Raw genomic sequence first — 13,049 nt, 5'->3', positions numbered from 1 at the left:
TCCAGGTTAATGATAAGTACACAAGTCTGCAGAGATACCGTTTTGTCTCCGTGCACTATTTTGACACAAGATGCTACACAGTAGAAACAAAAAAAACTTCCAATTTTTGAATATATATTTTCTCATTAAAAGTAATCTCCATTGTAAATATGTTCAGAAATTTTAAAAATAGAAAAATGATGAGAAACAAAATATTTGTTACCCTAACCTTTCCCTCAAACTCTTCTTGTCAGGCCACGTTACTCCCAAAGTAATCAAGTGGAGGTGTACATTTAATGAGATAAAGTGTTTGTCCATGTGAATCACAAACATGCATCATGACAAAAATACTACCTCTATAAACATATTTAAGGCCAGATACCTAAAATGTGGTAAAGATGCAGTGGAGCCAAAGTCAACATGCTGCACCAAGATCTTTAATGGTTGGACTTTATCTAGTGACAATACTTTTGCTCTGTACCATCGTCCATCGCTGTATTCAGCAAGGCAAGGCATTTCTGCAAAGAGGCATATTAAATTGGATAAGATAACAAAAAAATGTTTCAAGTATCTGATTCATTGCTCGTGTTAACTTTTAGAGGTAATGTTTAGTTCTGGTAACAAAAACAAACTGTTTGAAAAGCTCAGCAGGTCTGGTAGCATCTGTGCAGAGAAATCAGAGTTAATGTTTCAGGTTAAGTGACCCTTCCTCAGGTACTACGGCAATGGATGAATGGACACTATAACAACTGCCAGATAGGCATGTTCCCTCCCAATAGGGAAACACTTCAGCAGACAAGGACATTCAGCCTCCGATCTCCAAGGCAGCCTTCAACACACACAATGCAGAATTGCCAAGCAGAAACTGATAGCCAAGGTCTGTACTCATGAAGATGACCTCAACTGTGATCTTGGGTTCATGCTGCGCTTTCATGTAACCCCCACCACATTGTCTTGTATTTGTGAATTCTCCCTTAGTGTCCTGTTTTAACACAATCACCTTGATAGCTTATTATGATCTCTCTAACTTAGTTTGTTCTGGATTACTTGTTACTTGATTAGCCCCTCAGCATTACTCTTATACCTAATATGTTAATTCAGCCATTTAGTTTGTCTCCAGCACCGTCTTATTTTTAACTTTTTGTAAAAATATCTCTGCCTCAATTAACTAGATTATATGTCATCCCCTTCACTTACTATTCAGCTGTTGCCACTTTACTCTCACTGTCTGACACTCTTGATCACCTGCACTTATTATTCAACATTCCACTCATCATTTGTAAGATCTTTTGATCTCTCTGCCTATAAATCCTGTGCCTGCATACTTTTCTTCACATCACCTGACCATGTGGCAGCGTTTTGAAAGCTTGAGATTTCAAATAAACTTTGACTATAACCTGGTAGTGTGACTTCTGACCTTGTCCACCCCAGCCCAACACTGTCACCTTCACATCAGTAATTCTGGTAATATTATTATAATCTTCCCTATTCTGCGAACCAAGGTTTAGAAGGAAATGAAGGCACTGGGCAGAGAGAAGACGTTTAGAACTGTTCGAGGGGTGAAGAATTTAAGTTAATAAGACAGACCAGAGGAGCTTGAATTGTTTTCTTTGGAGAATAGAAAGTTAAAGGAAATCAGATTGAACAATTTAAAATTTGAGAGACCTAGACAGTAAATAGGGAGAAAATGTTCCCACTCATGAAAGGAAGAGGAGATGGGGGCACAGATTGGAAGGAATTATTAAAAGCAAAAAAGTGATTGAAGGACAAATTTTTCCATGTAATCAGTGGTTAGTGTCTGGAATGTAATGCCTCAAGAGTGTGTGGAGAAGACAGGTGCAATTAAGACATTCAAAAAAGTATTAAATGATTACTTGAGAAGGAACAGCGTACAAGGAGAAAACAAAAGAATGGCGCTAAGGGATATGCTAATTTGGCAAGCTGGTGCAGACAATGGTCTGAATAGACACTTCCAATTCTGTGAAAAGGTATACAATTAAAATGCAGAACAGTGATGATTCCCAGAACACCATTTTTTAAAAAAAGGTTGCACAATGGGTATCTTTTTCATAGCTAGAATACAAAGAATAGCTAGGCATACATAGCTGGAAACATTATAAATAAGGGATAATTGGCTTAAAAGGTCAGTTTGAGGAGATTCTCCAGAGGAAGATGCCATCCTTATTGGTGATCCAGACACTAAACACCTTTACAACTGATGTCTCTTAAAATCATTCTTGAGGGAATTACGAAATAACCCAAGCACATTTTGCATACAATAAAGATTGCTTAACTGAAAATAAAATCTTATGGTACTGCTCAGAGATAAAATGTGTTAATTAGAGCTTTTTTTTAAAAAAAGTCAACAGTCCTTAATTATTTGCTGAAAATATATTATAGTTATTTCAATCTAGGCAAAAAAAAACCTACTGTTGAAAGGGCTCATATTTAAAACAGCCACAATAGTCTTGCTATTAATTGTACAGTAATTTGCATTGCAAGGTGGTAATATTCTAATGTCACAACTAAAATACTGAACTGTAACAAATACAGGATTATTCCTAATCTTTCAATAATACTGAATTAATACTGTCAAGTGTAAGTAGCACATTTTTCTAGCAATTTGAAGGAAGAGAAAATAGGTCTTCTGTGTCCAGCTATTTACTACACAAACCGGTCAAATTTTCTAGTGTTTTTGAATGGTTTTACATGGACCATTTAATTTCACATCCTCTTCTGAAAAGCTGCTTAAATTTCACAAATAATGTTTATAAAGCAGACTGTATCAGCAATTTTCTTGAACCGGATATGAAAACTTAGGAAAGTTAATAAAATACGTAATGCAGCAAGTGCAAAAAATGGAATGGATGGTCACTAATGTGTAATGCAGGATGAGAGTGACAACAGTCCTAAGAAATACATTTATCTCCCAGTTTTACATCAAACTTAAATAGTTTATCAATGTAATATACTCCTTTGAATTGGAATACAGAAAATCAATACCAAGATACAGTTCATATTTTGCTGTGATTTTTCATAGTGAACTAGATCTAAATACAAAAGATAAAACACAAATGTAAAAAATTATACATTTTAGATGTTTATCATTTAGTTAAAAATTATCATTTAGAAAATATTGGGATAATCAAGTTCTGGAGAGAAGTCAATTGGACTGGAAACAATAATGCCGTTTCTTGCTCCGCATATGCTGTCAGACTGTCTCTTTTTCAGTAATTTTTATTTGCAATTAAAAGCATTTTAAAGTAAATTTTACATAAATTTGCTGAGGTTAAAGTGATTTTGATCTTAGAACACTGATCTGCACCTACACACTAAATAATCTGCAATACCTGATCTGAAATCAGATAGTAAAGGAAGTGCCTCTGCATTCTGATTAAGCTCTCTGAGAGCTTGCTCAAGATCATCTTCTGGTTCATAGCTTATGCCGCTATCATCCGTGTCAGTATCAGATTCAACATCTCTCCTCGAACCAATGGAAATGTACACCTGAAAATTGAAAAGAAATCACAAAGTAACAGGACATTCAGTCTGAACAATTTTATGCTGTGTGCATCCTCCACACGAGCAGTAATGCTAATCACATGTGCCTGCTGTTTCTACATCACCCTTTTCCTCCAAATGCCTATTAAACCTACTCTTAAATCTTGATGTCTTTGCTTCAAATCACTAATGATGCCAGTCCACCTCAGTTTCACAATTCAACACATTTCCTTTGCTCTGATATTAGATTGAATAGGAGATTCATAATATTGTCCCACCTGTTCCATAACCGATATCAGTCCTCTATTGTTGATGACCACTGTTGTAACTTCCCAAACCTACACTCCTTAGCATTTTCACCTTTCTGTCCTTATAAAGTGCTCTGTAAAACATGCTTCTTTAACCAGGTTTCTGGTCATATGTTCAACCTTCTCTTTGTGCTCTGGCCATTTTTGAAGGAACAGGGCACGCAAATCAAACAGCAACGTGACAAGTGGCTTTATTTCTAGTTGCCAAGAAACATCTATCTTCATTAGATCATAGTCATAGAGATATATAGCATGTAAACAGACCCTTTGGTCCAACACATTAATGCCGACTAGACATCCTAAATTAATCTAGTCCCATTTGTCTACATTTGGCTAATATCCCTCAACCCTTCCAATTCATGCACCCATCCAGATGCCTTCTAAATATTGTAATTGCATCAGCCTCCACTACTACTTCTGGCAACTTGTTCCATTCACGCACTACTCTCAGTATGAAAATGTTGCCCCGTAGATCCCTTTTAAATATTTCCCCTCTCATCACAACCTTATGTCCCTTCCAGTGTCCCTTACTCCCCTAACCAGTGATAAATACCTTGGCTATTCATTCTATCCATGCTCCTCATGATTTTATAAACCTCTAAGGTTTGATTCATATTTGTCTCTGCACAGCATAGAAATTTAACTTTAAGCAAAAAAGATTCAATAAAGCAGTGGGCCCCTTTGGTAGTCCTTCAATATGTTACCTTCTACCCAAGATCTTTCTCTCCAGAAATGATAGTATGCATACCTGATTGGGAGTTTCTAGGTGCTTTACTGTTACAGGGAAAATCTTTCCAGGTAAAGGCAATAATGGATAATCATACTCTGGCACCATGAAGGTTTCAAAGCGTGAGGCCAGCAAATCCTGTGAATACATACACCCAACATATTAGATCATTACTTTATGACCAATTTGTTCCAGATACTTCTTACTGTAGTTGTGAGATATTAATGTTGTAATATTAATTTAAAGGTCGAAATCACAGCAACTAAACTTTTAAATACAGAAAATAATCTAAAAATATTTCTCTTATTTAAACCCAATGAGCAGCATGGTGGGCCCCTTCTGTGTTGTATCATTTCTATGGTTCTGCTAAGTTCATGCATTTAGCTTTGGAACATCTAAATAGCTTTCCGATGCATTAGTGCTGACAAAGTAACTGGGCAGAGTTGTCAGGTCAGTAAGCACAGGGTTACAGGCTAGGGTAGCGGGGTATGTCTGGTTTGAATTCTCTTTGGTGGGTCAGTGTGGACTTGATGGGCCGAATGGCCTGCTTACACACTGTAGGGATTCTATTATTATTATTATATTTCAGGCTAGTTATTTAGGAACTACACAATCAAACTGTCCAAGGAATGATCAAATTTAAAATTAAGGAAGCTTTTCATATACGTGAATGTAGATGTACCTAAATCACATGGACTTTAAGTTCAAGAAGTCAGCCACTACCATCTTCTCAAGTTCAAATCAGAAATGGGCAATAGGTTCTAGCCCAGCCAGCAACGCCCTCATGTCATGAGCAAATAAAACCAGAAGTGATTTTATCCCACCAGATTCTCTTACATTGTTATAGTCAGCCACCTGAACCATCTGGGATACCCAGGATAGATTCACCAACATCAATGCTTTGTTTTGGTGTCAATCTAAGTTATCACACAAGGTCATCGGCTTGATCTTAGTCAAACAGAACATGTTTATTGTACATTAATGAATATCTAGTTATGTTGTATCTCAAATACAATGAACTGTGAGAGACATCTGGCTCAACTCAAACATAAGTTCACTTTACTGCTAAAACATTTTCACATTTCATTGCAAACCAGTAGAGAACCAGAAGCTGACTGGTCAGCTCCGCTCAGGAGCAGTCCTTTATGTCCTTTTGGACAGAGCCCCTCTCATGGTGCCAATTAACCCTTTCAGATATGTATTGCCTTAGAATATGACTGACAAAATTTGTGGTCTACCACTTGTTTTTTGGAACAAGTTCAATTCACCATTTCACCCTTTCAATTTTTGACTTTGATTAACTTTGCTTACTGTGTAGCACTTCACATCTTTTTAACTAATGTGACAGAATCCCTACTTTTATTTTTGAGACCGATGCTAACTTAAGAGGGGAAACAACTCTCTCAGTCTCTAACGAAACTAAGACAATCTCAGATTAGAAACTAAAACCTTTGGGAACACAAACTATTTGAAATCATATAACAAGAACATAGCCAGAGTTTAGATGATCACCTGATTCGGTGCTGCAGTACAGGTAGGCTGAAAAAGACAGCAGGTACATCCAGAAGCTGATATACAATTTCTCTAGCTGTTACAGTTGCTTGAACAGTAGCGATCTAGTTCACCTGAATCACTAAGCAAAGTAGAGAGATCGTACAGGCCCGTGCTAATTTTGGTGAAGGCTGTGCCTGTGAAAGTTGGGTTAGTTGCATTGTTGCTTTTGGATGGATCAGACTAAATCCTGGAAGAACAGCTGAAATTCTTTGTGAGAAAGACTAGTTTTGATGAACTCTGTGACTGAACTTGATCTACTATGCACTGTGGAATGCCAATTTGCAAGATCGGTCTTGGTTGCATTTATCATTTAATATTTATAATTTACTGTAACTTGTCTATTAATTCACACAAATTCTATTCTGGGTTTCACGCATTACATAGGCAAGACATAGTACATTGTGTTTGTTTTGTTTGACTCTTGGATAGAATTTATTTTGATTATAACTACTGAATCTTGCAGCCTCATTGTTTCAGGAAGTGACTAGGATTTAGGATAATTTCTTATATAAAAATATTGGTCTGGACTAAGGTCAAAACATCATGCTTTGAAAATCTAGTCAAGAGCTTTAAATTTTTAATATTTCATTTCTCATCACTCAAATTGACCTAACCTAAGTAAATAATTTCAAGAAATAAAATATAAATTAACCTATATGACAACAGAGACCATCATTTAAACAAATAATTATTTCCACTGAGACAGAAATCCTGGCAAAATTACGTTTATTGTCCAGTTTTTTCTGTTCTAAGGCAACAATGAGCCTTTACTAGATGATATAGAGTACCCTACAATGCACCACCTTTTAGGTGGTGCAAAGACCAGAACGAGAGCTAACATCACTCATACATGATGGCGTGGAGCTGCCTGTCTCAAGGTGGCACTGCAGGATGAACAATAAGATATAAACCCGATACAAGAGAGTTTATTTTAGATTGAAGTTGATCTGTCTTCAAACCTTTCCTCCTGGTTTGTTAGCAACCTCCCTCCCTCTCACTCCCTCCATAGCCTCCCAAGCTTTTCCAGCCTGCCCCTCACTACCAGGGGAGACAGAAAAAAAAAAGAGGTGGTTGACTTCTGGTGCAGCACCACCACTTGCATCTTTTTTGTCTCTATTCTGTCTGTGGTATCTACCTCATCTTCCTGGACTCATCATCAGCATGCATGTGATGTCGTCGTCACCAGACTCTGCATATGCAAATACAACATATCACTGCATAAGCGTGGAAGCCTTTTTTGTTTTGAATAGTTACCACAATAATTAATTTGTTGCAATCCTTGCACATTTAATGTTTCCCTGATTATGCGAGCATAAGAGATACAGTTAGTAAGTTTACAGATGTCACCAAAATTGGAGTGTGAGTGGACAGTGAAGACGGTTACCTCAGATTACAACAGGATCTTGACTAGGTGGGCCAAATGGGCTGAGAAGTGGCAGATGGAGTTTAATTCAGATAAATGCCAGGTGCTACATTTTGGGAAAGCAAATCTTACCATTAAGTGTATAAGACCTGCTAAGGCCATAGGGAGTGTTCCTGAACAAAGAGACCATGGAGTGCAGGTTCATAGCTCCTTGAAAGTGGAGTCGCAGGTAGATAGGATAGTGAAGGCGGCATTTGGTATGCTTTCCTTTATCGGTCAGTGTAGTGAGTACAGGAGTTGGGAGGTCATGCTGTGGCTGTACAGGACATTGGTTAGGCCATTGTTGGAATATTGCACGCAATTCTGGTCTCCTTCCTATCGGAAAGACGTTGCGAAACTTGAAAGGGTTCAGAAAAGATTTACAAGGATTTGCCAAGGTTGGAGGATTTGGGCTATAGGGAGAGGCTGAACAGGCTGGGGCTGTTTTCCCTGGAGTGTCGGAGGCTGAGGGGTGACCTCATAGAAGTTTACAAAATTATGGGGGGCATGGATAGGGTAAATAGGAAAGTATTTTCCCTGGGGTGGGAGAGTCCAGAACTAGAGGACATAGGTTCAGGGTGAGAGGAGAAAGATATAAAAGTGACCTAAGGGGCAACGTTTTCCACACAGAGGGTGGTACGTCTATGGAATAAACTGCCAGAGGAAGTGGTGGAGGCGGTACAATTGCAACATTTAAGAGGCATTTGGATGGGTATATGAAGAGGAAGGTTTTGGAGGGATATGGGCCGGGTGCTGGCAGTTGGGACTAGATTGGGTTGGGATATCTGGTCGGCATGGACGGGCAGGACCAAAGGGTCTGTTTCCATGCTTTACATCTCTATGACTCTATAGAATTTCACAACATGTAATGATTAAAAAAAAAAGTGATCTATCCACAGGCCAAGATGATGCTGTTCTTGCCCTTATCATGGTCATAAGACTCACATGTGCTATTGAAATAAGTTTGGAAAAATACTACTGTACATGTATTGGTGCACATTGCAGCCAGATTCTGGGGAAAGATAAATTATCTATCGATCAGTCAGATAGATAATTTCGCAGCACAAGTTGAAGCAGTTCTGCCTAGCAGCCAAGTGAGAATATAATCCCATTGAGTTGACCACTTAGCTTATAGAAGGGTAATGAGCTATTAGGATACAAGACACCCTCTTACCCACTATTGCAGCCATCATATTGATATACTTATGCAAGGTATCATGTGGACTCAGTGATGAGGTTTGAATCTCTATTAAAATCAGAAGGTATACATTAAATCAGTGTGCATAACCTTTAGCAAGGCTTGCCAAAATGGGTGTCAGGACCCCAAGAATTTCAAGCTAAAGTTTTAGTGACCTGAGATCCGAGGCAGCAATGGCTGCCACAGAACACAGCCACTTTCTCCTCTCCCAACTGCCCTCAGATTCTCCCTCCCATGCCTCCTTCTCTCATAGGTCTGCTGCTCTCCAACACATCCCCTACTCTCTGATGTCATTTTGGGGATGCAACAATTTTCAAGCCACAAAATTGGATCACAGTGGGAAAATATTTGGGACATACTGATCGAAAGCTTTAAACAAAAACAGCAAAACCACACCACCAAAGATTTGGTTGAGTTTAAAAAGTGGTTATAAATAACAACTGATGTAAATACAATATTTTGTTCATATTCAGTAAAATTTTACCTCATGCATCAAATCCCAACTTTCTTCAGGCTCATTTCCATCATTTAAATTCGGACAAAATTTCTATTAAAGAGAAAGTAAATAAGTTCATTCTCGGTGTTACATTTGCAAAAATAACTGCTAATTTATTGCTGTAAATATGACAGGTGTTAAATGTTAATAGATAACATTAGCTACATGCAGGAATCGAAAGCAGAATTTAAGCTCTAAGTAACATTTCTTTGATAAGAATGAACTGGCAAAGCCAGTAGCTAGACCTATACAATTATAAATGCGATCACAATTTTATATCTGGGTCTAATCCTTTTCTTGGTTTGGCACGAACCTCGTTCCTGGCCTGGAGGAATTACGGTTTACAACATATGACTTGGATTTAAATACTTGAGACATTTGCTAAAACAGTCTTGTAGTGCTTTGAGATTTTCTGATCACTGTCTTCATTGTGACAATGCCAAAAATCTCAATTAGTACTCTTCCATACGCTAGTGAGAATTTTTGTGAAGATCTCGTCCATGTTTAAAGAGATTCCTTGTGAACCCTATAATGATGTTTCTTTGTTTGGGAAACTTCCATCCTACCCTGGTTAAAATCCACCACCAGCAACAGAGGCACTCCCATGAAATTACATCCCAAGATGCTTCAAAAGTGCTTCATATCAAACTGGTTAAGATCCTATAAAATCAAGTGACCAGAAGATTCTAAGAGTATCTTAGAATAGTATTAGAAGGCCAGTGGGGCATAGAGGCTTTGGGAATAATTACTGAGCTTGGGACCTAGGCAACCAAAGGCATGCTGCCTTTAGTGGAGCAATTCAAGATAAGAAATCGGGTCTGCAGAAATTTTGCATGTATTATAAAAGCTGGAAAGGTTACAGATAGGAAAGAGGAAGGCCATGGTGGAACATTAAAACACAGAATTCTGAAATCAAGACTTGTTTAAACCAGGAAACAATCTACTTTGGTGTAGACAAATATGATAAACAAATAAGATGGATAAGAGTTTTTTTTAAAAAAGTTCAATTTTGTGGTGCAAAGAGTTCATGACAATGTTCCCATGCATCCATTATGTTTGTTCTTCTACGTGATAGAGGTTGAGAGATTGGAAGGTGCTGTCAAAAGGAGCCTTGGTGCGTTGTTGCATTGTGTCTTCAATGCTATTGCCACTGTGCATCAATAATGGAGAGAATGAACGCTTAAGGTCAATGGGGGGTCAATCAAACAGGCTGTATTGCCCTGAATGGTGTTAAGTATCTTGAGTGTTGCTGGATTTTATCATATTGTTGACTTGTGCTTTACAGATGGTGTACAGGCCTTGAGGGGTCAAGAGGTGAGACACTCACCACAAAATTTAAGCATTCATTATTTTAAACATTAAAAAGGATATCAAAGTTGTAAAAGGTGTGATTCCATTTCAAGACTGCAGACAGATAGGGGACACAGCCAATGGTAAGAAGCAGAATGTATGAACATGATGGGTTGATCTTTCTAATACTTAGAAGTCATTGCTGTTCCTTTGGGTCTGAAGTCAGATAAATTGAAGACAGTGATGGAGTTGAGAGAGATGACAGCAAATTAGAGCAGGGCACCAATGTGCATGTGGAATCTAAAATTTTACTTTTAAATTATATGGTCAAGAGGAAACATATAGGTGAGTAATAAGGGACCAAGGATTGATTGTCTGTGGATTCGTAGATATTATGTGGGAGTAAGAAGGAAAAATCCCTGACTGGACAGATACAAATGAGACCAAGTGAAATTAGCCCCAATTAGATGGATGGCAGGGAGGGATTGGAGAATGGAGAGGTCAACTGTGTTCAGGCTGTGTTGCTAACAACCATGAGTATACATAGTAGCAACAAAATCTTCGAAATACATTGAAAATAAAGTATTAAGAACCTAACAATCCTTTAAATTATAAAATGTAATGAAAAATATTAAAGAGAAAGCAGACTATTAAATAGAGTAGAAATTGTTAAAACACCTTTCTAAAAATAGGTGAGCACAGTGTCAGAATTTGTAATCTGGTGGTAGGTGGCAGCAGACACTTGCTTAATGTCTACAGAAAAGCAGAAAAAGAGGAGGAGGGGTACTTGACCATGGTCAGTCACACCGGATGTGTCACTTGTGACTAATTGGTGTGTAGCAGATGCAGAAACTTGATTCTATTAAGTTCAAAATCATAGTTATTTTGGAGGCAGATGGAAATTTGGGATGCAACAGCACATTAAGCACTTGAAAAACAGGGAAGTTGAAGATGGATTGGTAGTTTAAAATTGCAATGGGGTCAAGGTTTCTTTCTTTGCAGAGGAGGGTAACAATAGGTTTGAAAGAGGTTGAGTGAACTGTCAACATCATCGTTTAACATGTCAACCTGGGAGGGAACTTGGAGAGTCAGCCATTTGATGGGAGTAGGCTCAAGAGAGCAAGAAGTAGGATTCTTGACAATATGAACTCAGAGAGGGCATACGGAACATTACAAGAGAAACTAAATATGCAAGTACAAACTTAGGGATTCTAAGGGGAATCTAGACTTTGCAGTTTAGAGAAAAGGCTGGAAACAGAAAGGATAGCTGTTTGAATGGTCTAACTTTAAATGATGAAGTCCATGAATCGTCACACCAGTAACTTGTTACTGGAGATAAACATAAAAGGAGACAGCAAAGGAAGATCAAAGACAATTGTGTGTTGTGGAAAAGAGTAATCTGCATCGCAAAATGATAGCAAGATTTAATAAAGCTTTATGAAGTCCATCCAAATCAGATAACTATGCCTAACAGCAGCTCTCTGCCATTATTTGTTCAAGTCTACATTCTTTGGTCTACAGGAAGTAAAATGAGGCCTCTTTTTGGCAGAAATGACCAAACAAAGAGCGTGACAGAATAATGGAGGCAAGAGGCAATCAACAAACCGAAGGCCAATATCCATATTAGTATTCCTTGAACAGGGCAAGAGTATAAAACTCATGTGTACACTATTTTTGTCCACAAGTATTTTACATTTAATGCATGACTTTTTACATTATGTTGGAAGTTTCTCCCAACCAACTAACAACTCTGCCTATCTTGGAGGGAATCTTGATCATTACGTCAATAGACTGAAGCTGCGACTGGTCCAATTAAAAGCAGTTTGAGATGATTAGATGGAGGTGTTCAAAATCATGAAGGGCCTGAGCAGAATAGATTGGGATAGACTGTTTTCATTGTTAGAAGACTCAATGGACAGAGGACATGGATTCAAGATGAATGACATAAGAAAAATGAACTAATATTAGGATCTGGAATGGACCTGCCTTCGTGGTCAAGGCCTACGTTTTCAAAAGGAAATTAGATAATGAGCAAAATATATTTGCAGGGCTACAAGAAAAAGATGAGAAGTGGACTAGGTAAGTGGCTCAGCGAGCCAGTACAGATACGAAAAACCAAATAAACTCTTGCATTGTAACTATTCTATAATTATCGAAGCTTTTACTGTACAAATATTCCTCCAACTTATATATACAATTTCAATTATTTTACTAGGCATCTAGGAGACTACTGGGTCCTATTTATTCTCCTTTAATACAAGCAGGTTACTTCAATAACGCAAAACTGTCCCCGTTCCGAAGTGAAATTCACTGTTTGTGAGTAAAGAGGCAATTAAATCTGGATAAACCTGTATTCTTACCTTGAACGTTACAGAAGCCTTTTCTTTTTTAAGAGCATGGTTGTGAAGTATCATAAAGGAAGAAACTGAAATTCCATCAAAGTGAAGATCAGCTAGCAGCATCTGTATGCCATTTCCCGGCTGGACCTAGAATTAAATTAATTATAAATATCATTTTAAACATCAAAGATCACCTCTAACCTATTGATTTTAAGGAAATTAAAGCATGTTTATCCAAACTGTCCTCAATTTAAC

The 13,049-nt window shown here is 37.8% G+C and overlaps 1 protein-coding gene across 1 annotated transcript in view; it reads right to left on the bottom strand.

Moving 5' to 3' along the window:
* The window catches only part of rnf17 (ring finger protein 17), a 97,454-nt gene that overhangs the window by 13,298 nt on the left and 71,107 nt on the right, over positions 1-13,049 (bottom strand). Inside the window, exons 14-18 of the mRNA XM_043691873.2 lie at positions 12,816-12,941; positions 9,154-9,216; positions 4,537-4,653; positions 3,330-3,486; positions 362-497 (exon numbers count right to left, since the gene is read on the bottom strand). Coding sequence (XP_043547808.2) covers positions 362-497; positions 3,330-3,486; positions 4,537-4,653; positions 9,154-9,216; positions 12,816-12,941 — 599 coding nt within the window. The remainder of the gene's footprint in view (positions 1-361; positions 498-3,329; positions 3,487-4,536; positions 4,654-9,153; positions 9,217-12,815; positions 12,942-13,049) is intronic.

The sequence above is a fragment of the Chiloscyllium plagiosum genome, unplaced genomic scaffold, assembly GCF_037043375.1.
Source record: "Chiloscyllium plagiosum isolate Xiang-an unplaced genomic scaffold, Cpla_swu_hap1 HiC_scaffold_6, whole genome shotgun sequence".
Classification (NCBI taxonomy): Eukaryota; Metazoa; Chordata; class Chondrichthyes; order Orectolobiformes; family Hemiscylliidae; genus Chiloscyllium; species Chiloscyllium plagiosum.
Note: the sequence above shows the minus strand (reverse complement) of the source record. Positions and strands in the feature narration are given on the sequence as shown.